This window comes from Carassius carassius, chromosome 17 (genome assembly GCF_963082965.1).
Source record: "Carassius carassius chromosome 17, fCarCar2.1, whole genome shotgun sequence".
Taxonomy (NCBI): domain Eukaryota; kingdom Metazoa; phylum Chordata; class Actinopteri; order Cypriniformes; family Cyprinidae; genus Carassius; species Carassius carassius.
Genome location: NC_081771.1, coordinates 1,041,085 through 1,066,189, shown reverse-complemented (window position 1 = coordinate 1,066,189; position 25,105 = coordinate 1,041,085). Strand labels below are relative to the sequence as shown.

At 38.2% G+C, this 25,105-nt stretch overlaps 1 protein-coding gene across 1 annotated transcript; it reads left to right on the top strand.

Annotated features, from left to right (window-relative positions):
* Window positions 1-1,474: 1,474 nt before the first annotated feature.
* LOC132091014 (helicase with zinc finger domain 2-like) lies at window positions 1,475-25,105 on the top strand. The gene is given in 22 exon segments (XM_059497801.1): window positions 1,475-1,573; window positions 10,251-10,661; window positions 10,744-10,927; window positions 11,178-11,288; window positions 12,022-12,142; window positions 12,280-12,458; window positions 12,460-12,671; window positions 13,899-14,417; window positions 15,381-16,170; window positions 17,191-17,266; window positions 17,385-20,841; window positions 20,989-21,077; window positions 21,223-21,366; window positions 21,464-21,601; window positions 21,738-21,882; window positions 21,955-22,071; window positions 22,192-22,384; window positions 22,529-22,663; window positions 22,913-23,122; window positions 23,857-24,010; window positions 24,311-24,478; window positions 24,819-25,105. Coding segments are annotated over 21 exon segments (7,497 nt in total). The 5' UTR covers window positions 1,475-1,573; window positions 10,251-10,455; the 3' UTR covers window positions 24,968-25,105.

Sequence of the window (25,105 nt, the reverse complement as noted above, 5' to 3'; positions counted from 1 at the left end):
CCACAGTATCAAACGCCTTTGTGAGGTCTATGAACAGAGAAACACAGCTAAGTTTACTGTCCATGGCCTCTTTGATGTCATCCATGACTTTTAAAGTGGCAGATATTGTACTGTGCCCCGACCGGAACCCGGATTGCATTTTATTTAAAATATTATGTGAGCGCAAATATGATTTAAGTTTGGTAGCAACTAAAGATTCCAATATTTTAGAAAGAACAGGAAGATTAGAGATGGGTCTAAACTTATTCATGTTAAATTGATCACCAGACTTGAATAGGGGAGTAATGTAAGCTTGTTTCCAGATAGCTGGGATCTGATTAAAACTTAATGACATATTAAAAATATGAGTAATAGGCTCAGCTATAACCGGTGCAGCCACCTTTAACAAAAAGGGATCCAGACCATCAGGTCCAGGTGCCTTTTTAGGGTCTATAGAATTTAATAATTTCATAACATCTTGAACTTGTAGGGCTTCAAAATCAAATGACAAATCAGAGATAGAAAATGTACTAGGTGGCAAAAAATGTGTTGAAGCATCACTTGAAATTGATGGAAACTGTTGATCAAATAGATGATCTGCCTTCTAAAAGTGTGCATTAAAGGCATTTAAAATGTCACTTTTATCTGTGATGGTTACATTTCAAATGATCAATTTCTGGGGAAAGTCTGAAACTTTTTTGTTCTGCAATAATTTAATTGTTTTCCAGAATTTAGAAGAATTGTTAAAGTTATCAGTAGTTGCATTAAGATAATAATTTGATTTAGAGGCCCGAATAGCTAAGGTACATTTATTTCTCAAAATTCTAAAACGTTGCCAATCAACATTACATTATATGTTGGCACATCCATCACATCTTATGCCAGTGTTACTGAGTATCCTTTTAAAGGACCCCAACATTGGAAACAATATTTTTTTCATTTAAATGTTATCATTGATCAGCGATTCCACGTTAAAAATTAAACGGGTAATCTCCTCATAACAATGTCTCATTTAATAAGAGTGCATCCGTTTTATTTTCCTTATAAGATTGTAAATATCTTGTTAAAAGAAACATTATAATACAGGATAAAGAATGTTCAGTATAAGTTCCATTCTTAATTATTTCAGGATAAAAAGTTAAGCTTGTGCAATGTGGCAAACATTACTAATTTGTTCAGTATTGGTTTAAAAGAAAATGCATGTTGTATGCAAACATAGTGTTTTCTTGTGATAGTGAAAACATGTAGCAAATACATAACTGATGTATGCTTAAATTGGTGTAGATATACAAAGTCTAATTGGAAAATTAAAGGGCTAGTTCACCCTAGGATGCTTCTGAGGAGAGTAAAACGCAGACTAATTTTAATTTTTGGGTGAACTAACCCTTTAAGGGTTGTTGTTTTTTCTGATTTAGTAAAAGGATGGGCTTAAACCCCTTACGTTTGCCTTCTGTGATTTTCATCAGTATTGAAACTGAAAGCTGTACAAGCACACTCTTGATGCACATGACACTGAGAGCGGCTGAATCATCCAGTGTTACAGGAAGATCATGACACATCAGAAAACCGTTAGGATGGGAAGGAAAATATGAAGGTACGATAACGCTGTGCATTACTAATTCATGTTACTTGATTCTTTTGTGAACAGTTTATTTAACAGAAAGAAGTTAATGAATCTTCATAAAAAAAATAAAAAATCATTACATTTTGTAATCATCCGTGGAATTCAGTCACTGCTTAGTTTACAGCTTTCCATTTAGTAAAAGGTTTCTCATTCTGAAAGCATTGCATTTTGTTACACGATGAAAGTAGTCATACTGAGCATGAAAGTAAATCATCTCTAACTAAATTATAATTAATTATAACTAATTCCTAACTAAAATAGTTACGTGCATTGTACTTATTGTGTCATAACTGCACTTGTGTGTCAGTGTGTCAGTATTACATGTGTATTACATGATCAGTGTGTCATGTATTCCATATAAACGTCGGGAAGTGTTGGGAGGAGGGAGAAAAACAAGGGGAATGAAAGGGAGGGCAGGAGTAAGAGAGAAGATGAGATCACTCACACTCAAACAATAATAGGAAACATCTGTGGAAGGGAGCGAGTAAGAAGAGAGGAGGGATTGAAGAGGGGCAAACTCAAAGAAATATCTGATAGATATCATGAGTTCACGTGTTTATGAGTAACAAAGGATTAAGTAGCTGCATTATGCCACTGATCAAGCTTTTATATAGTTTGAGGTAATAGGGTTGACTGAAATAATAATGCAATAACTGACACTTTAAATCAATGTTTCAAGCAACAACAACAAAACAATTGAACAAAAAAACAGATAAATATAAAAAGTAGGGCTGTCGCGATAACCGCAATATTGTAATACCGCGCTATTGACATGCAAACCGCAGAGGAAAGATAGCAACCGCAGAAACCGCGGCAACCGCAGTGTTCAGTTGTTGTTGTTTTTTTTATGAGCCTGTGGCCTTCTTGTTTTTTCAATTTGTCACTGTGCATTTAATGTTAAATAAATTAATGATACAATATGGTTAGGACTGTAATTTTCTCGCGAGCCGTTGTAGCTTTATGGTGCTTCGTTTGTTTTGAATAGGCCGGCTGAAATGATGGGAGGCGCTCGATCTCATCCCAACCCAATGTCACGTCGCCAGTTTGGGAACATTTTGGCTTTCAACCCAATGAAAAGGGCGAGACAGCGAATATAGATGAGCTGATATGCAAAATTTGCTTCAAAAAGGTTCCTGTGACGCGGCAATACATCTAATTTGAGGTCATCGGGACATTCTAAAACGCTTAACGTGAAAAACGCTTAACGTGGTTTAATGTACTAATACAGTGATATTAACAGACCAAACTCACTAAACATCATATTTATAAAGTATACTATCTACAAAAAATCAGATGATCCCTGAAAATAAATTCAACGCGTTTAATAAAACGTTAAGCCTTTTCCTCCCATAGAAAACCATCATAAGGCTTAACGTGTTATTAAACGACTTGCATTCATATTCAGGGATCATCTTTTTTTTTTTTTTGTACATCGTATACTTTATTAGTATAATGTTTAGTGAGTTTGGTTTTTAAAAATCACAGTCTTAGTACATTAAGCCACATTAATCGTTTTCTTATAACGGTTTTCTATGGGAGGAAAAGGCTTAACGTGTTATTAGAGTTTCATTCATATTCAGGGCTCATCTGATTTATTATAGATGGTATACTTTATTAGCATGATTTTTAGTGAGTTTGGTCTGTTAATATCACTGTCTTAGTACATTTAGCCATGTTAAGCGTTTTTGACGGTAAGCGTTTTAGAGTGTCCCCTGTCATCCAGCGCAGCTGCCCCCTCAAGCATCAGGTCACGGAGCAACATCAAAAAGAACAGCTGAGACCAGTACCGGTCGACAGTTAGGAGTAGCTGATGCCTTTGCGAAATCTGTAAAATACAGCCGTGAAAGGACAACCTCCGCGTCAGTGCCCATACCCAAGAGAGCGTGAGCAGATAACGAGCTAACACACGCTGTATCTGCTTGAGGAATGCATCGACTCCAACGCGAATCCACTGTCCTGGTGGGCCAGTGGTGACACGATAATCAGTCTAGATTTCCGCTGCTGTCCAAAGTCGCGCGCAAATATGTGTAAGACATGTTAGAACTCTTTGATTTCTTCAAAAAAAAATTTTTTGGAAAATGCATGTTCTTGTTGCTGTTTGGCATTTAACAATAAACAAAAATGTTTTAAAACGTGTCTCTCTGTCAGTTAAAAAAGCAACAATATATGCTACATAACTCAACGATAGAGCTTTGTGTGCAGCAAAATCAGGATAAATAAGGTATGTAAAAAAAAAAAAAACAGCGGTAATACCGCATATCGCGCTATTGAGCCACCCATAATAACCGCAGGGGAAATTTCTATCCAAATCCAAATGTAATACAATTAAAGGGATGGTTGATTGCGATTTCACTTTTTTAACGTTAGTTAGTGTTGCTGTTTGAGAATAAACAATATCTGCAAAAGTTACAGCACTGAAAATTCTATGTAAATGGAAATATCATCTTTTTAAAATTCTGGCAGTTTAATGCCTACAAAAACAGCTGGTAAGGGACTAAAGCAAGCTTCTTCCTGGGTCCATTACATCACAAACCCAGATAAACCCCGCCCCCTGGCAACACGCAACAAAGAGGCGAGGCCATTTTCTGCTGCTTTAGAGAAGAGGAATTGAAAACTAGTGGTGCACGTAAAAATCTGTTCATGTATGAATTGCGATTCTGTCTTCTAACGATTCTAATGAATTCCTAAGTTTCAAAACCAATGTTCTAAAGAAGCGGTTCTCAATAGGCAAGGCAAGTTTATTTATATAGCACATTTCGTACACAATGGTAATTCAAAGTGCTTTACATAAAAGAAAGTAAAATAGTAATGAAGAAAAATAATAACAAGAATAAAACAAGCAATTTTAAAACTTTTAAAATTATTAAACTGTACTTATTTAAAATTAATTTAAAACAGTAAGAAAATGATTTTACATAAAATTAAAAAAAACAGTGAAAATATATATTGCAATCAGTTCGGACATTGCACAGTGCTCATTCAATAAATGCACAGCTAAACAGATGAGTTTTAAGTCTAGATTTAAATGTGACCAGTGTTTTAGCACATCTGATCTCTTCTGGAAGCTGATTCCAACTGCGGGCGGCATAGTAACTAAAAGGAGGACTCCCCTTGTTTTGTGTGAACCCTTGGTATTTCTAACTGACTCGATCCTAATGATCTGAGTGCTCTGTTAGGTTTATATTCAGTGAGCATATCTGCAATATATTTCGGTCCTAGGTCATTTAGTGACTTATATACGAGTAAAAGTACTTTAAAATCAATCCTAAATGTAACTGGAAGCCAGTGTAAGGACCTGAGGACTGGTGTGATATGCTCATATTTTCTGGTTCTAGTCATAATCCTGGCAGCAGCGTTCTGGATGAGCTGCAGCTGTCTAATGGTCTTTTTGGGAAGGCCGGTGAGGAGCCCATTACAATAGTCCACCCTGCTGGTGATGAAGGCATGAACAAGTTTCTCCAAGTCTTGGCTGGAAACAAAAGATCTAATTCTTGCAATGTTTTTTAAATGATAGTATGCTGATTTAGTTACTGCTTTGACATGACTATTGAAACTAAGGTCTGTCTCCAGAATCACACCAAGATTCCTGACTTGATTTTTAGTTGTTTGACCCCTAGAGTTAAGGTATGCATTCACCTTGAACACTTCATCTTTGTTTCCAAATGCAATGACTTCAGTTTTTTCCTTGTTTAACTGAAGAAAGTTCTGGCACATCCAACTATTAATTTCACCAATGCATTGGCAGAGGGAGTCAATTGGGCTGTAGTCATTTGGAGATAAGGCTAGGTAAATCTGGGTATCATCAGCATAGCTGTGATAGGCAATTTGATTCTTTCTCATTATTTGACTTAGGGGAAGCATATACAGGCTAAACAAGAGCGGTGCAAGAATTGACCCTTGTGGGACTCCGCATGTCATGGACGTCCACTTAGACTTATGCTCTCCTAGACTCACATAATAACCTCTCCCTTCTAAGTATGACCTGAACCATTTGAGTACCATCCCAGAAAGCCCGACCCAGTTTTCCAGTCTCTCTAGTAGTATGTTATGATCGACAGTGTCAAACGCAGCACTGAGATCTAGCAATACCAGCACCGATATTTTGCCAGAGTCACAATTTAAGCGAATATCATTTATTATCTTAATGAGTGCTGTCTTTGTGCTGTGATGCGGTAGAAAACCAGATTGAAAATTGTCCAGGTATCCATTTGAGTGTAAGTATTTGTTCAGCTGATTAAAAACTACCCTTTCTATAATTTTACCTATAAAAGGAAGATTAGATATTGGTCTAAAATTGCTCAAAATGGTGTTATCAAGATTGCTCTTTTTCAGGAGGGGCTTAACAACTGCATTTTTTAAGGAGTTTGGAAATGTCCCAGAAAGAAGTGAAGCGTTCACCACTTCTAAAAGATCTGCTTCTAAGCAGTTAAACACATTTTTGAAAAAAGATGTGGGAAGTGTGTCAAGATAGCAGGTTGACGATTTTAGGTGCTGCACTATGTCTTCCAGAATTTTGCTATCAATTGCTTCAAAAATCGACATAGTATCTTTTTTATATTGTGGCCTAATCTGTCTGACCTCTGCATTCCTTGAGGATGTGCTAATCGCCTTCCTGATATTGATGATCTTATCAGAAAAGAAGGATGCAAACTCATTGCATTTGCTGTCTGAGAGCATTTCACTGGGAATCTGACTTGGGGGGTTTGTCAGTCTCTCAACAGTGGCAAAAAGAGTACGAGTGTTATTTAAGTTCCTGTTTATAAGGTTTGAGAAGAAATTCACATTAAAAGCATGAAGGCTGTCTTTGTAGATGCTATAGTGAATTTCAAGTTTTGTCTTCCGCCACATCCGCTCTGCTTTTCTGCATTGTCTTTTCATAGTCTGAACTGCTGTTGATCTTCTCCAAACTGATTTCTGTCTGTTTGTTTTCTTTCTGATTATTATTGGAGCAATATCATCAATAACATTCTTAACTTTTGAGTTGAATGAATCAAGGAGAGTATCAACAGAGTCTGCAGAAATGCTTGGTGTTAAAGATATAGCTTCCATAAATAGTACACTTGTGTTCTCGTTAATACATCTCCTTCTGACAGAGACCGATCTAGATTCAGTTGTAGCAGACAACAAAATTTCAAAGAAAATACAGAAATGATCAGATAGTGCTATGTCCTTAATAACAATGGATGAAATGTTTAGACCCCTACTGATGATTAAGTCTAGAGTGTGTCCACCTTTGTGTGTGGGTCCATGCACAAGCTGAGTCAAGTCAAAAGTGTTTAGAACCGTTATCATTTCTTTTGTAGTTTTGTTTTCTGAATTATCTATGTGAATATTAAAATCCCCTGCAATAGCAAAACAGTCAAACTCTGAGGAAATCATTGATAACATTTCTGTGACCTCTTCAACAAAGGCTGGAGAGTATTTTGGAGGCCTGTAAATAATAATAAACAGAATGCATGGAGCACCTTTCAGCACAATCCCTAGATATTCAAAAGACAAGTACTGACCAAATGACACTTGCTTGCATTGATAGACATCTTTAAAAATTGCAGCTACACCCCCACCTCTCCTAACAGTCCTGCAGACACTCATGTAAGTGAAGTTAGGAGGGGCTGCTTCATTAAGGACTGTTGCATTGCAGCTGTCTTCAAGCCATGTTTCGTTTAGAAACATAAAATCCAGATTGTTTGTGGTTATAAAGTCATTTATTAGAAATGATTTATTTTTTAGTGAGCAAATGTTTAAAGATGCTAACTTGATGGCTGTGCTTTGTGTCTTTATATCAATCTTAGTTTGATGCATAATAGGCCGCAGATTAGATGAGTTTGCCCTTCGGCTTGAGATGGCCTTAGACTTTCTATCACGTGATAAAACTGAAATAGAGAAAGCTACAGGCACACTGGGTTCCCGCTTGTTCAGTAGGCATTTGTGAATGTTGCTGTTATTATAGCGGGGACCCAACACATATCACTGAGAGCTGCTATCAGTTGTTTTTGGTTCACCTTCAGCAGATAGAGGGTTTGGGCCCTGGCGTTGTGGCAGTGGTCGAAGAGCTTTCGCAGGAGCAGGGACCACAGGCTTTGGTGGTTTTGGGCCTGCCGTTTTTTTTGTGATATCTGCGGGCTTGCAGCAAATGAGTGAGAGAGTTTAGTCCCAGCATACACCAATTCCTCCATTTTCTGTGAGAAGCACAGAAGTGGAGATGCTGGAGAAAGTGATAATGTGTCTGGTGAGATGGGCTGTGTCTCTGGTGTTTCCGGTGGCTGTGATATGTTGTCCTGGCTTCCCTGGCTGTTTTCCAGAAAGTAATCCCTGGTTGCTGAATCTTGTAGCTGTTTTGATACATCACAGTCAGTCTGTGAGGAGCTCTGTGGGCAGGGCTCAGTCGGGATAGTGTCCATGAGCAGTGCTTGTTTTGGCTGTGTGGTGATATCAGTGTCCTGGTGGGATATATCAACCACATGATGACTCGGACCCGGTGTGTGTGTGCTGAATGGATTGACACACTCTGCTGAAGGATGACGGAGGGAAAAGTAGATATTGTCCTTAAACACTCTAGCACCAAGTTTGTTTGGGTGGAGGCCATCCGGTTTAAACAATTGTCTATGGCCCCAGAAAAGATTGAAGTTGTCGATGAAATTCACTCCTTTTATATTACAAGATCTTTGTAGCCATGTGTTCAGCCCAAGCAACCCTGAAAACATATTTGTTCCCCTTGCTGGGAGTGGTTAACTGATGAACGACTGAACTTTGAGTCTTCGAAGTGTTTCAAAGAGTTCACTGAAGTCCTTCTTAAGGAGTTCTGACTGCTCTTTCCGAATATCATTCTTCCCCACATGGATGATGATTCGATTTGCAGTCTTGTGCTTCATCAGAATGTTCTGAAGTTCCTTGTTCACATCAGAGACCGTTGCTTGAGGAAGGCAGCATGTTGTTGTAGTCCTGCTACGGATGTTTCTGATAACAGAGTCACCCACTATCAGAGTCCTTGGCTCGGCTGCGCTCTGAGCTGAAAGCCGATGTCTGCTTTCAGCTCGTCCTTGAGCGCCTGTTAGTAGCGATGTTAGCTGCTGGCTGATCAGATCCATGTTTAAATACATTTGGGGATTCCTCACCCACATTCATTAATGCTTCAAATCTGTTCTCAAGATGTATAGGGGGTGGTTGAATGCCAGTATTCACAAGCCTTGTCATAGTCGAATCTGGGGTAGAGGAAGCTACGGCAGCAATGCGAGAAACTCGTGACAATCTGATATTTCGTTTTCCTTTGGGTCTCGCTCCCTGTTTGTGCCATCGATTAGTGTGGCGATCAGTTTCGGCTTGTTCCTCTACACTTGGTATAAACTGTTGAGATTCAGAAGATTCATGGGACTCACCGGCTGTATGCTGAGAAGGTCCATGACGACGATCTGCTAAGTGTTCCGTCTGTTTTGGAAGTCCAGCAAGTAACTTTGTTTCAAGAATCACAATCCTTTGTAGAAGTTTGCAGCAGTTCATGCAACAAGTAGATCCAACAGGAGGCATTTTCTCTCTCTTCTGTTTGAATGTAGGCAGTTGTTTTCCCCTCTCTGGAATGTAAGCTGCTGGCAGTGGGAGGCAAAGTTTCCTTTTTGTAGTATTATTCCAGTCCCAAAGAGTTTTTAGTTTTAGCGTTTGTGCCAAAAAAATCTGTTTTTTTAAAAGCACTGTGCTGATCTGCTGATGTAGAAATCTTAGAAAAATCTTAGAAAAATCAGAGAAAAGTACAGAAATAAGAAGCAAAGCGCAGAGCAGTAAGCTAGAACGTCCGAACGGTAGCAAAGCCGGAAGCCTAGGCGAGCAATACTGCTCTGCATCTCTCTCTCTCTCTCTCTCTCTCTCTCTCTATCATTCAAATCGTCAGATCAGCTCCAACAAACTGTTCTATTTATACACTTATTTTCACAAAGCAGTGAGAAGCATTATACATGGATATGCGTACGGTTGCTGTGCTGTATTAAAGCTTTAATCATAATAAAACCATATATTGAAAGTTAACAGAAGCAGTAGCATTTACAAAAAACAGCGTATCTAATATGAGACAACGACAAACATAACATTAAAGGGTTAGTTCACCCAAAAATGACCTCCGTTTATCTTCAGAACACGGTTCAAGATATTTTAGATTTAGTCCGAGAGCTTTCTATCCCTCCATTGAAAATGTATGTACGGTATACTGTCCATGTCCAGAAAGGTAAGAAAAACATCTTAAAAGTAGTCCATGTGACATCATAGGGTCAGTTAGAATTTGTTAAAGCATCGAAAATACATTTTGGTCCAAAATAACAAAAATTACATCTATTCAGCATTGTCTTCTCTTCCGGGTCTGTATATGTATATATATATAACATGGGGGAGTGACAATAAGGATTTTGCCTAGTGTGTAAAATTGGCTAGAAACCCCTGGTTCCTATGTACAAATGTGTTTAAAAAAATAAACGTAACTGCTTAAAAATTCATGTTTTCAGAGTAAAACAACAAAGTATTATACATTTATAGTTATCACACAAACCTTGTTTTATTCATATTTTGAAAAACCACATGATAAATACCCATAGCAAAATATCAAGGGAACAAAAACAATAAGTTGTAAAATCTCATTCTAATTGCAAACGTTTTCTTTTTACAGTCAAGGCTCTCGCATAAAATCTTAAAGCATTACTAGATTCACACACGCTGTGTATCAGTTGTAAAAAAGCACTGTAAAAACACAATGAGATTTCATGTTGCTATAAGGAGATCATCCATAACTGCTCAGAAGACATCTTACTGATCAAGAGGAAAGGTGACAATTCATTGTGGAGGGTTGTTGCCTCCCGGCCAAGCCTGTGAAAATGATAAAACAAAACCAAAGGACACTACAAGGAGGACAGTTCGACTGCACATTCTGCCACATCTACTTCCCAACAGATGAGGAACTGAAGAACCACTGTTTCACTGTGAATCACAGGAGACTGATCTTTGAAGATACAGGTACCTCTCAGTCTTGGAAGTACAGAAATCCACCACCAACATACAAGGACCTGAAACTTTGTGAAAGGTATTTATATGAAGTGTGACGTGCCATTAGATGTTTGCTTTTATCCAAGTAAGTTTAAGCTTCCTATAAAACATTCTCTTAGATCCCTGATATGCGAGTATGGTGTTGACTGCCCAGAGGCACACAGTCAAGAAGAACTTTGTGAATGGCAAAAGAGAATCAAGACTTCAAGAAAAAGAGCCAGAGATGCTGCCGAGATGGGTCTACTGTCCTATCAGGACAACATTTTGGAGGAATACAGACACTGCAATGAAAAGACAATTATTGTAAGTGGGGCATTTAGTAATGAACAATGTATGATGTCATTATATGACATGTTGACAGGTGTATCTCTGACCTCTCTTTGACCCTTTTCCATTGTTAATGTACATGCATTTAATTTGAACCTTGTGTTATGTGTGCTAAGAAATACTTTTTATTGATCCATGCAATTTTTTTATTATATATTTACAACACAACTTTTTGAAATAGCTTTTTACAATATCATAAACAGTGATTGAATCAATATTCCTGCAGGTCAGCGACACCCTTCCTGATGTTTCTATCAGCTGTGACCCAAATATAGACAGTCTGTATGTAAGGAAAAAGGGAATACAGTGTACATGGAATTTTACCATTAAATCCAAGGTCTGTACATTACATAACATGTATAACATTTGTCTTTACATTTCAAATTAATGGGTATAAAAAAAGATAGTCATTGTAACATTTGACCAGGTTTGCTACAATAGAGTAATACCACTTACTAATGATAGCACTACATTTGCTCTTAATGTAAGAATTATGGGGTTCAGCTCATAATTTTGATAACAAACCTTAAGGAACTCCTTATCCTTATGTCCACAAGTAAGATACTCAAAGCATCTTTGCAGAATTTAACAAGCTCTCATTAAAATTGTCGGTCCCACTTTTTTAGGTGGCCTTAACAACTATGTACTTGCAAGCACTTTGTAAAAATACCTACATGTAATTGCATCTGTAATTACACTGTTGACCAATCCCTTACACCTTAACCCACTCTTAAACCTACCCATACCACCAAACCTGTCCCTAACCTTACATGTAGCCCACCTCAATAGCAGCAAAAGTGTTTTGCAATATAATATGTACACAATAAGTACATTGTACTTATTTTTAGATGTAAGTAGTAGTTAAAGCCACCTAATATAAAGTTTTTATTCCCAAATGGATATGTTGTGTCTATGGTGAGATCCAGTTTTTGAGGTCTGTCATCTGCCAAGTACCCATGTTGTTTTTCTAAACATGTTTAGACTGCTGTAAGTGTGAGAAAGTAGTGTAGGATAGCCTCTGCAATGACACTGATCTTAATGTAATTCCAAACTGACTTAAATCCCTCCAGGAACCTCTAGAGATTATTGCTTTATTGAAACGGGAACTGGGGGTAAAATTCAGCCTCGGCAAAGACCCCAATGAGGAACGGACATATTCCAGTAGCGATTGGTTTAAAAAGAACCAAACAGGTGAATATTTCTTACAAAACCCAGCAAGAAACTGTATGGCATGTTTTTACTATTACTAATTGATTAATTTGTTAATTAATTGAAGTCCCTTGTTTACAAATTATTTCCGCCTGAATTATTGTCATTTGTTTCTGCAGAGTATGAAATCCCAGTGTCCTTCAAATCTGACCAACCAGGCAAGTATGAGCAGTGGGTAGTGTTTGACTTCAACACGAGACCTGTACTACGACAAAAAATCAAGGTCAGAGTTGGAGAGGATGAGTGTAAGGGAACACCAGTCACATGTCCAACACTTGAGGTTCCCAAAAAAAAAACAAGAGTCTGACCGGAATCTTGAGCCCTGGAATGAGGAAAGCATGGAAATCATTCCTTTCTTTGAAAGAGAAGAGGCAGAGAGAGAGCTGATAAACAGATACAAGCTAATCATGATAGATAAGATGAACAGTGTGATTAACTGTGACAATTACAAACACAACATGCACAATTTTTTATATCGAGAGGAAAGAGAGGAAAGTAAACTGCTTAAAAGGTATGTATGTATAATGTGTAAGTACAGTCGTGGCCAAAAGTTTTGAGAATTACATAAATATTGGAAATTGGAAAAGTTGCTGCTTAAGTTTTTATAATAGCAATTTGCATATACTCCAGAATGTTATAAAGAGTGATCAGATGAATTGCATAGTCCTTCTTTGCCATGAAAATTAACTTAATCCCAAAAAAAACATTCCACTGCATTTCATTGCTGTCATTAAAGGACCTGCTGAGATCATTTCAGTAATCGTCTTGTTAACTCAGGTGAGAATGTTGACGAGTACAAGGCTGGAGATCATTATGTCAGGCTGATTGGGTTAGAATGGCAGACTTGACATGTTAAAAGGAGGGTGATGCTTGAAATCATTGTTCTTCCATTGTTAACCATGCTGACCTGCAAAGAAACGCGTGCAGCCATCATTGCGTTGCATAAAAATGGCTTCACAGGCAAGGATATTGTGGCTACTAAGATTGCACCTAAATCAAAAATGTATAGGATCATCAAGAACTTCAAGGAAAGAGGTTCAATTCTTGTAAAGAAGGCTTCAGGACGTCCAAGAAAGTCCAGCAAGCGCCAGGATCGTCTCCTAAAGAGGATTCAGCTGCGGGATCGGAGTGCCACCAGTGCAGAGCTTGCTCAGGAATGGCAGCAGGCAGGTGTGAGCGCATCTGCACGCACAGTGAGGCCAAGACTTTTGGAAGATGGCCTGGTGTCAAGAAGGGCAGCACAGAAGCCACTTCTCTCCAAAAAAAAACATCAGGGACAGATTGATCTTCTGAAGAAAGTATAGTGAATGGACTGCTGAGGACTGGGGCAAAGTCATATTCTCCGATGAAGCCCCTTTCCGATTGTTTGGGGCATCTGGAAAAAGGCTTGTCCGGAGAAGAAAAGGTGAGCGCTACCATCAGTCCTGTGTCATGCCAACAGTAAAGCATCCTGACACCATTCATGTGTGGGGTTGCTTCTCATCCAAGGGAGTGGGCTCACTCACAATTCTGCCCAAAAACACAGCCATGAATAAAGAATGGTACCAAAACCCTCCAACAGCAACTTCTTCCAACAATCCAACAACAGTTTGGTGAAGAACAATGCATTTTCCAGCACGATGGAGCACCGTGCTATAAGGCAAAAGTGATAACTAAGTGGCTCGGGGACCAGAATGTTGACATTGTTGACAACTCCCCAGATCTTAATCCCATTGAGAACTTGTGGTCAATCCTCAAGAGCTCCTCAAGGTTTCTTAGTGAAAAGACATGCTATCAGATCTCTTGTTCGTGTCGTGGAAAACAATGATTATATTGGGCCTATTTATGAGGCTGAATTTCTAAAAGACGCTGCCACAGAAACACAAGTACTTTTGCAGCTTTCCAGACAGTGCTGCACTGATTTGAACCTGCAGAATGGACAGCAGTGTGAGATGGAAGTCCAGTTCCAGCTAAATCGCCTCTGGTTCTGTGAGATGCACAAGGCCATTGATGATCTCCCCAACTTAGACAAAGTTTTGCCCGATCTGAAAAACAGCAAGTTCTGTATTTCTTCCCAGTCAGATTCAGGAGAGTTAAATGAGAAACAGCAAGCAGCAATGAACTTTGTTCTGGGCGTAACAGACAACAAATGCTGCATCCCACCTTTGTTGATTTATGGACCTTTTGGAACAGGGAAAACTCTAACCCTTGCAAAGATGACCCAAGCTCTTGTGCAGCAACCACAGAACAAAATCCTGATTTGCACACACACAAACAGGTAAGACATCACAATGCAGTGGCACTTTTATGGTTGGGTATTGGGAACCGTTTCCAAATTTCCAATAACCGGGTATTCGATAAGATACGTGCTTTTTGGTTCCGCTAAATGATTCCTGCGTTCACATTTTAATGTGATTTTGAAACTATTTAAGCACAGGAAGGGAAAAGAATTGCACTGTTTGCGTGCAGCGCACACATCTGAAGCGCAAGAACAGAGAACAGTGTAGTAATCAGTAACAGTAATCATTAATGTTAATCAACACAAGAAAATCGTTAACTAACTGGATAGATTTCGTTCATTCAAAAAAGAAGAGATTTCACTCTCTATTGATATATTTATCATGTGTGTAATGCAAGTATACACAGATATTCAAAGTAGTGCGCTCAAGTTCACAGAGACCAAACGGGAGAACATCCTGTTAGTTTGAATTATTATACAAAAGCGCAATGTTTTATTGTTATTCTGAGTGCACACAAATAAATGCAGAATCCGTACAGTTTCAGAAGATGTATTACTTTAATCTGTATGACCAAAAATAATGGAGTATTTTTATGGAATGGATTTTAAAAAAGTGACTGCACCAGTGCCTTCGTCTGTCATGAAGTGAGCGTGAAACCGTTCAGCTTCTACACTCCGAAACAGACACATGGTTAATGCTTAATGCTTGTTTGTCCTGGCTTAACAGAGTAGAGTCTTGTGACGACACTGGCACACCAACATCTAAAATACATACTGGTAATTTCATCAGGGAAATTGCATTATTGTTTTTTATTCTGTTTCTCTAGTTTAAACAGTAAAGCATGGTGCAATTAAGGGCAAAGTCTTGGAATTGGTTTCCGTGGAATGCATAAACTCATAAAAATGCATACCTTGAAGCCAGTGTCATTTTGAAACTGTCTGAAAATGTAATAATTTAATCCAGTCATTGTAAGCTAAAGTTATTTCTCTTTTTTTATACAGTTCTGCTGATCTTTATGTAAAAGGTCATTTTCATGAATATGCAACTCTTCATCATGAAGCCAAACCATTGAGAATCAAGGCAAAGGAAAGCAATCCAAGAGCTACTGATACCATCACTCTACAGTACTGCCATTTATCCAGAGATAGCAATCAGTTTGAGTTTCCTGATAAAGCTGTTTTAGATTCTGCAAGAATCATCATAACAACAACTGCTGTGGCTCGTTTCTTCCATGACATGAACCTCCCTGAAAACTACTTCAGCCACATTCTGATTGATGAAGCTTCTCAGATGTTGGAGAGTGAGGTTCTTATGGCCCTGGGCTTAGCAGGTAAAAATACACGTGTTGTTTTAGCAGGAGATCACATGCAGATGGGACCCAAGCTCTTCTCTGTGAAACAAGACAAATGCTCAGAACATACTCTGCTCAATCGCCTCTTCTATCACTACCAAGCTGAAAACAGTGATGGCGCCAAACAAAGCCGAATTATTTTCAATGAAAACTTCCGTTCCACAAAGGACATTGTGGATTTTGTATCAACACATTTTTATGTAGGAAGGAGTGATGTGATCAAAGCTAGAGGAAGTGTGCCTCCTCATCCACAACAACATGCCTTGCAGTTCCATCATGTAAGAGGAGAATGCTGTTTCGACCCAACAAGCATGTCCTGGTTCAATGCAGAACAGATTTTAAGCATTATTAACACTGTGCAAGGAATAATGAAGGGCTGGCCTAAAGAGTGGGGTGATAAAGATCCAGAATCAGTCTGTGTCCTTTCTCAAGGCAGACAGGTATCAAACCTATTGCTAGCTGGCAATTTATATTATGATTTTATTAACAGCTAGGGCTGTGACGGTTGCCGTGATGACCGTGTCACCATGGTGGTCGGTTGCTACCGCGGTTGTCTACTGCCACCGGCGGTAGTGCACGTGACGTCACAAGCATAATACAAAGTTTTGTATATAAGTGTAATAACTGTAATAGTTGCAAAATTCTAAGTCTATAAACAAATTACCTCAAACACAGCGTTTCCTTTAGATTGGCAGATTTGAGCGCAGGAAAAAACTGTTTATGCATTAAGCAAATTAATTTAGTGTTGGGCGATGGATCTTGTTGGGAAAGCAAATACCACATCGCCGATCTGGAGTCATCTGCATTCATGTCACCAATCAGCATTTGCACAAGTTCTCATGATCGCAAATGCTGGCTGGTCAGGTTTGGTGAGGCTTTCTCCAAACTGGCCAAATACAAACGAGACAGCGATAAATAAAAGATGGTACAAAAGAAATATGGCAACGATTCCTATTTCAAAGAGAGCACATGCAGATGTGGAGTCACTGAGCTTGCTTGGTGGCGGAAAAATAAACCGGACGCAACACAACCGCGTTGCGACAGGTCTGTCTAGTGTCTATACAGGACATTTGAACTCTGTGTCAGTACCTCACAGACCGGACGGGGATTTATCATGTCTTGTCGTGCAGCTTCCAGTGTAGCATCACTGATTATAATGAGTATTTTGTCACGCTGCGTCGCTCGCGTCCGTTAGAGTGGCTACTTTCTTGTTTAACTGCATTATTTCTTTGATATTTATTTTAGTGTTTTGCAGGCGCGATTTTGACACTAATATATATAATTTTTTTTTTTTTTTTTTTTTTTCAACACCGCGCCACCGGCAGTTGTTAGTCCATGACTACCGCGGTGGTAAAAATCAGCCACCGTCACAGCCCTATTAACAGCATCCTGCTTTTGTGTAAGATGCATATACAGTAAGTGCTTTTATACCAGATGTTTGTGCCTCTTTTGTGTTTCAGGTGTTGGAAATCAGGCAAAGACTGCGTCAGCTTAGACTGCCCCGTTTCACTGTGGAGAATGCTGAAAATGTGCAAGGTAAAGATGATTACTCAATTTGCATTACTCAAATGTAATACTATGCCATGATTATGTTCATACACACTTTTAATGCATGTAATTTACAGAGCATACCGCCTTTTCCCATATTTTTCAGGAAAACAGTTCACAGTAATAGTGATTTCCACTGTGCACACCAAGGACAGCTTATTGTAGACTGATCGGACCTGTCTTGAGTTTTTCAATGACATACGAGTGCTGAACACAGTTATGACAAGAGCCCAGTCTCAAATATTTGTTGTTGGAGATGCAGCTGCACTTTGCTGCCATCAGTTCGGTACATGCTGGAGATTATGGAGATCATACATAGAGGATTGCATCAACAAGGGAAGTGCCCATGATTTTACCTTGGATTCTCTGAAACAAGATCTTCTTGAGATGTCTGAGCTCTGCAGAAGTGAGGATGAAGAGAGCAGTGATAGTGAATCAACTACATCTGAAATACCAGACATAGAAGACCCAATACTTCAAGAGCTTCTTGATGAGAGCAAAGACATCAATGTTGCATTGACAGAGGAAGGCTTGTTTCCAGTTTTTCAACATAAGCAGGGTGTCAGTAGTATGAACAACCAAATTACAGAAGATGATGAAGAGCAATTGCTGACTAACTTTAACATTCGCAAACACTGTGAGCTGATCAAAGAGTTTTATGACCGTGGCTATGCAAGACCACTTGACGAGCCCACTCAGAGAATTGATATCAAGGGTAGAAAGAATATCGGACAGGCATTCCCTGGAGACAAGGTAACAGTGGAGATTCTGAGTGAGAGATCAAATCCTCCCATTGGAAGAGTGATCAACATCCTTGAAAGTGCAGATACTGTCAAAGAATTTGTCTGCACCCTTGAAAGACACGATAGTCAAGTGATGACACCTATAAACAAATGCATCTCCAAAATCTACACACCATTTTGGAAAGACAAACCAAACCACATTGCTGTAAGAAATCCTGAGAACCTCACCGTAGATAGGTTCATCAAAATCAATGAAGCACACAGAAAATATCTCTTCGTTGTCAAAGTGCTTAAGTGGAGAAATGTTTTCAAATACCCTTTGGGGATTGTTGTGGGACAGTTTCCAAAAGTAACAACTTTAGAAGATGGACTAAAGGTTCTTGACATAGAATTCCAGTTGACGAGAACACTTTCTTCATCTTTGGAAAGACAGATGAGTGACTTTCAAAGTATTAATTTATTTGAAGATGGGCGAAAAGATTTTCGCATGCTCCCAACATTCACCATTGATCCTGCCAATTCACAAGACCTTGATGATGCAATCAGTGTACGGGATTTAGGTGAGTGCTATGAAATAGGAGTTCACATTTCTGATGTTGCAAGTTTTGTGGCTAAAGACAGTGAACTGGACAAATATGCAAAACTGCTGTGTACTTCATTCTATCCATGTGGAAAGGAGCCTAAACACATGTTCCCCAAAGAACTGAGTGCTGATTTCTTCAGTTTGATTCCTAACCAAGACAGACGAGCCATCTCCTTAATAATACAAGTGGATACCAAAAAAAACAGCATAAAGAAAAGATTAATTTGCAAGTCTGTCATTCACTCCAAGAGGAAATTTTCTTATGATGAAGTTGAAGATATCTTTGAAAATAATCATCAGCAATCTGACCCGCTTCAAATGTGCCTTGTGAAAGCATGGAACTTTGCTGAGGTTCACAGGAGATACAGAAAACAGGACGACTGGTGCTACAAAATGCCAGACGAGGATGTGACTCTTGGAAGAAGGCGATCTCACCTAATGGTAGAAGAGATGATGATCATGTTTAACCACACGGTTGCTGAACGTCTTCTGTTTGATGAAACAACAAGGAGCATAACTCCACTGAGATGCCAGGACAGGCCACAAAGTAAAAAGCTTGCTTACCTTTTTGACAAAAATGCCTCCCTGATTCCACTATCAGTTCACTTCTCAAGTAAAGTTCATGAGTGTGATCATCTGTCTCATGAACTGGATAACCAAGGTTTGATCCACCGCAGAGCCATGCCAAACCCTCAGGCTGGCATTTCTGATTGTGAAACCTTCCCCATATTAAAATCTGTTTTAAGATGCCTGAAGACAGCAGCTGAGCAGAAAAATATCTACAAAGTAATTGACTTTATTGCAACTGATGAGATTCACCCCCAACTTCTCCCTTTTGCAATCGCAATTAGGGGACTGTTTCACAAAGCATGTATTCTGCGTTCAAACTCAACACATGTATCAAGAATTGGGCACTATGATTTGGATCTTGACAGCTATGTATGGGCATCATCTCCAATCCGCCGATATATAGATGTCATTGCGCAGCGTCTTCTTCATTCTGTGATTGACAAGACAAATGTTAGGTACACAGCTCGTGACATTGACTTATCTTGTATGGAATTTTCCAGAAAAAATGACCAACAGTCAGCATATGAGAGGAAAACAAATGCTCTACATTTTGCAATAGAACTGTCAACCCAAAGTGAAAGGAAGGTGGCATACATTGTGGAACTCAGTCCATCAGGGACAAATTTTAGATTATCCTTCCCACTTAACAGAACCTCTATATCAGAAAACTTAGACATTATGTACAGGGATCTTCAGTTGGCAGATCAACCGCAGTTTGATGAAACCAACAACTGCGTGATCTTGAAATGGGTGCGAAGGATATATTCATTCTCCAATCCTCACATCGTTGCTGAAGTGAAACAGCAAACTCCAAACTCAATCATGGCCTATGTCTCTACAAAGACCTGGAAAGGCCTAGCAGCTGCTCTTAGAGAGGAAAATTGGGACAGATTGTTTCCCCTGATCGAGGAGCTTGACGTTAGCTCAATAAAACAATTCAATGAAAGACCGAGAAATGCTACAAGTTCAGGAAAATCTGATCCCATGCACACTGAGCATTATGCTGAACTGTCAATGAGAATAAAGCCAGGTGAGGTGGTCGAGGTACAACTATGTTCAGCCACTGCACAAGGACTAATGACACCAGCAATTCAGCTGTTTGTTGTGCATCCAAAATTTGAGATTTGTTTGGAGCATGTGAAAGATCCAATCAAGTGTTTTTCAAAATATGCTTCCAACTCATCGCGGAACTCATACAACACATACATGGATTATCAGAAAATATGGAAACCTTTATGTGAAATGGAGTCAGGCTCCAATGCTGTTGCTGAAAATGAAAGTATTCTTATTGAAGATGCAGCTTTGAAATGGAAAACCTCTCCTCCAAAGACGCATCAGGGTTTTTTTCTCCTCCCACTTGACAAAAAATCTCAGTGGTCCATTGAATGTGACCTCAAGAACAGTTTCCTCTGCATTCAAACTAGGATTAACCAGAGTAGTCCCTTTCAGGAAAACTCTCAGTGCACAACTCTTATGGATATTCCTTCTGTCACGTGGGTGGCTCATGGCATAATTACGGAAGTTGAAGTAATGGAATCCAAAGAACCAAAGAATTTACAAATTGATTTTCAGATTAACCACATGCCTATGACAAACATTCCGGAAGCCATATTTTGTGAGAGGACCAGATTTACTCTGGAGCTGATTCCAAAGCTTCTGCCAGATGTGTAAGACTATAAATTATAGACACTACAGCTTATTAAAATTTTGTATTTATGTACACTGTATTGTTTTATACATATGCTTAAATTATGATAACATCTTCAAACAATATTTATATTCTTCTTTATTGTTATGATTTATTTAACATTCAGACGCAAAGAGGATGCAATTAACACTCTAACCAAAGCCAACAACCTTGTCAAAAATATCGCCATAGGCAGGAAAATCAACTATGAAGGAGGTGCAACAGTTTGACAGTTATTATAATGTTTTGCATATCTATATTTCAAACCCTACTATCAAAACTAATGATTTACTAGCCATCTTTTAAACAATTATCCATTCAAATGTAGTTTCATTTTGTTTAACACTGTATTTCCTCAAAGGATGCAACAATTCGAAGCAGATTCCAGCCAGATTTGAGATTGATAGTTATCTCCCTTCTGGGTTTTCCCATCTAAACAACAGTCAGTGCAAAGCTATAAGAGAAGCATTGACTAACCCATTCACTCTTATCCAAGGACCACCAGGTGAGAGATATTTCTGGACCGTCTTTGGTTTCTTTGGCCTTAGGCTATTGTAATTTCCATGCTTTCCCTATTATATTACTGTTGAGCGTTTTCACAGGGACTGGAAAAACTGTTGTTGGTGTCCATATTGTGTATTGGTTGCTCAAGAACATCCAACTTCCTACCACCAATTCACAGAAGAAGAGAGCTGTTCTGTACTGTGGCCCCTCAAATAAGTCTGTCGATGTTGTCGCAGGTACATTTTCTGTACAGTCAATTATCAGTTTTTATATTTTAGTCACTGGTGAAGCAAGAATTATGCAATTCACTTTCAAAGAAGATTACCTGACCAAAGATCACAACCTTAATTTTTTTATATGAATGTGTTGCAGGTCATCTCCTTAAACTTCAAAAGGAACTTAGACCTCTCAGAGTCTACAGCGATCAGACAGAAATGTTGGAATTTCCTTACCCAGGCTGCAATCTAAAGCTGTCACGTAATTCTAAACGAGGCGAAAAACCCAACACAGAGCTCAGGTATTTGCCAAATACTATCCATCTATCACTTATTTGCTTTCCACTAACAGATGTGTGTTGTTGTATTATTAGTTCCATTGCACTTCACCACCTGATTCGAAAAGTTGGCAACCCACATTCCACACAAATATTAGCTTTTGATAGGAAAATTAAAAGAGGAGATCAATTCACGGATGAAGAAAAAAAACTGTATGTATGGCTCATTAACTACAAATCTCTTTTTTATTGTTATTGTTTGGTACAAATAGTTTGGAAACAATTTTATTGAAAAGTTTAAACTAAAAACTATATATATTTTTTATTTTAAAGCTACAGAGAAACCCTCCAAGAGGCTCGAAAACATGAATTACTGCGGCATGATGTCATCTTGTGCACTTGCACAGCAGCCTCACACCCTGCCTTAGCTGATGCCCTCGACTTCAAACAGATCATCATTGATGAATGTGCCATGGCAACTGAACCCGAAGCCTTTATTCCACTAGTGGCTCATAAGCCTGAGCAGGTGAGCTCCAAAGCAATGTTCTTTTTAGGCAAACCCTGATTTAAATATTAGCACTTTCATTTCATTGTGTTTGCACTGAGCAAAGATGCAACATATTTAAATCCACTTTTAGGTTATTAATATCCTACTAATTTGATGTTGTAGATTGTTCTTCTGGGAGATCATAAGCAGCTGCAACCTGTAGTCCACTGTGATGTGGTGGAGCGATTGGGAATGAGCAAATCTCTTTTTGAACGTTACACGGAGAAAGCACTCTTGCTTGACACTCAGTACAGAATGGTAATAAATTAATAAATAGCTATTTAAATAAAATAAATAACTTTAATACTAAATTTATATTAAAACATTTCTGCCTGGTGCTGTTATTTGTTTTTGGAAGTGGTCTTTAAACTGCTGTTAAATTTTTATTTTAAACGTATATATTGTTTCTATTCATTTAATAGTATTTTTATCTAGTGATATTTAACAATGATCTAAAAAAGTTAAACAGCAGTAGTTTCACTCCATTGCATATCTTTTTTCTTTCAGCAAAAAGACATTTGTGCTTTTCCATCAAAGCAGTTCTATGAAGGAAAGTTAATAACTGGAACATCACCCAAACCAAGTCTTTTCCTTGCTAATTCAAGGCACACACGCATAGTTTTTGGTCATGTTGAAGGAAAGGAGAAAAGTCTGGTGGTCCGGACTGAACGGGGGAATGAAAACTCAAAGGGAAATTTGGAGGAGGCAGAAGAAGTGGTAAGAGAAAAATGTAGTAGATTAAATTGTCAATTAGACTTTATCAATATTAAGCTTGTAGGATCGCTCCTGATGATGAGTCATAATACTTCATACGTCATTTGACTCCCATCTTTACTTTCACAACAACGCGAGCTATGGCTAATTGGCGCCATCTTGAGACTCAAAACGGCAACTATGACTAACAAAACGGTTAAAATAAAGACTCAAAGGAAATATAAAATAACCTGGCATTTCTTCGTCCATATTTACACATCTGTCAAAACTTAAAACAAGCTGTTTCTAAATAATGGACAAATGCTGTGTACATTTTGTTGTTTACTTACCTAATAACTCCAAATGATGCAGAGAGTGTTAGATTTACGCTCTTCTTCAGTTTCTCCTCAGTCGATGCCGTTGGCCGTGATTCGACAAAATTGGCAGTTAAGTTTAGAATGAATCCTCCCAGATTCGCGCTCCTTTTCGTAACATTCAAATTTCAAACTACTGGAGGTATAATAAAAGTACCTTTTTAATTTTAAAAAGTTATATTAATTACTAAAATTTTTACATGAATACAGTACATGAAGATGCGTTAAAAGTCTTAGGTGCATAAATAAATAAATAATTTAAATGTCGAAGCCCCACCCAATTTTGCCACAAAGGCTTTATTGTTGTGAATTCAAAATGCCCCCTAAGGATATATTATAAAATTATATTTCAATTTATTTCTAATTGTGATAATCTTCCTACAGGTGCGGATCGCCATTCTTTTGACTGAGGTTGGGATACAGAAAAAGGACATTGCCATTCTTACACCATATAATGCTCAAGTGTCAAATATTTAGAAATACCTGCGCAATAAGGGTATGAGTGACATCACGTACAACACCATCATGAAAAGTCAAGGTAATAACAATTTTAACAAAAGCCATTTTACAAGCGACACAATAAACATATTATGTTACTAAAACTTTTAACAATGTAACTTGACCCATGACAGAACATTACAATTACCATTATTTTGCTAAAAAAAAAAAAAAAAATTAAGTATTTTTTATTATTTTTTGTTTTTAATGCATATAGAGTACATACCCTAATTGGAAAAAAAAAAGTTTTTAGTTGCATGTTTTGACAATGGCATGTAGATTTTTTTTTTTTCTGAATTAATTATTTCTGGTCTTTTCCCTTTTGTTTCTCTGGCCACAGGAAGTGAATGGAAATATGTCATCATATCAACTGTGCGCTCTTGTCCCAAAACTGATATAGAGACACAACTAACCCAATCCTGGATTATGAAGCGATTTGGATTCATCATGGACCCACACCAAGTCAACGTGGGCATTACCAGGGCACAAGAAGGCCTGTGCATCATTGGTTAGTAATGCCATCTATTCTGAATATGATGAAAAACAGTCTAGGCTTGTGTGAATCAATAATGTGTGAATGATTTGATAGATAACACCCGGAAAGTTATTTGAATAATGCGGAAAAATGCACTCATCACATTTTTGTCAAGTATTTTAAGTATTACTTGGTCCTATAATAATTTCAAAATTATATGATATCATTTTTCTTTTTTTGTCGTACTATGTCAAATGCTATTAAAATAAAACTAAACCTCCTTTTAATATGTCTACATTAATTAATTTATAATTATCAACAGTTTTACATGTGATGCTTGGTTTGCAGTGCTGTAATTCTGCTATTTTGTCAGGTAATGAGAACTTGCTGCGGTGCAGTGTGTTGTGGAGAAGACTTCTGGATCATTATAAGGAGAAAGGATGTGTAGTGAATCCGGCCCGGCACATCCAGGTTCAAAACCCCAACAGAAGTCTGGGAATGAAGAAAAATGCTAGAAGATGATGGGCTTCATGCAGTTTTATTTTTGTAACTGCATTTGCTTTATAGCGGTGTTAAATGTGCACTTATATAATCTACATTTACTCATTTATAGATTAATTTGTGATTGTTTAAAAATAATATGCACACCAGGGAACATTG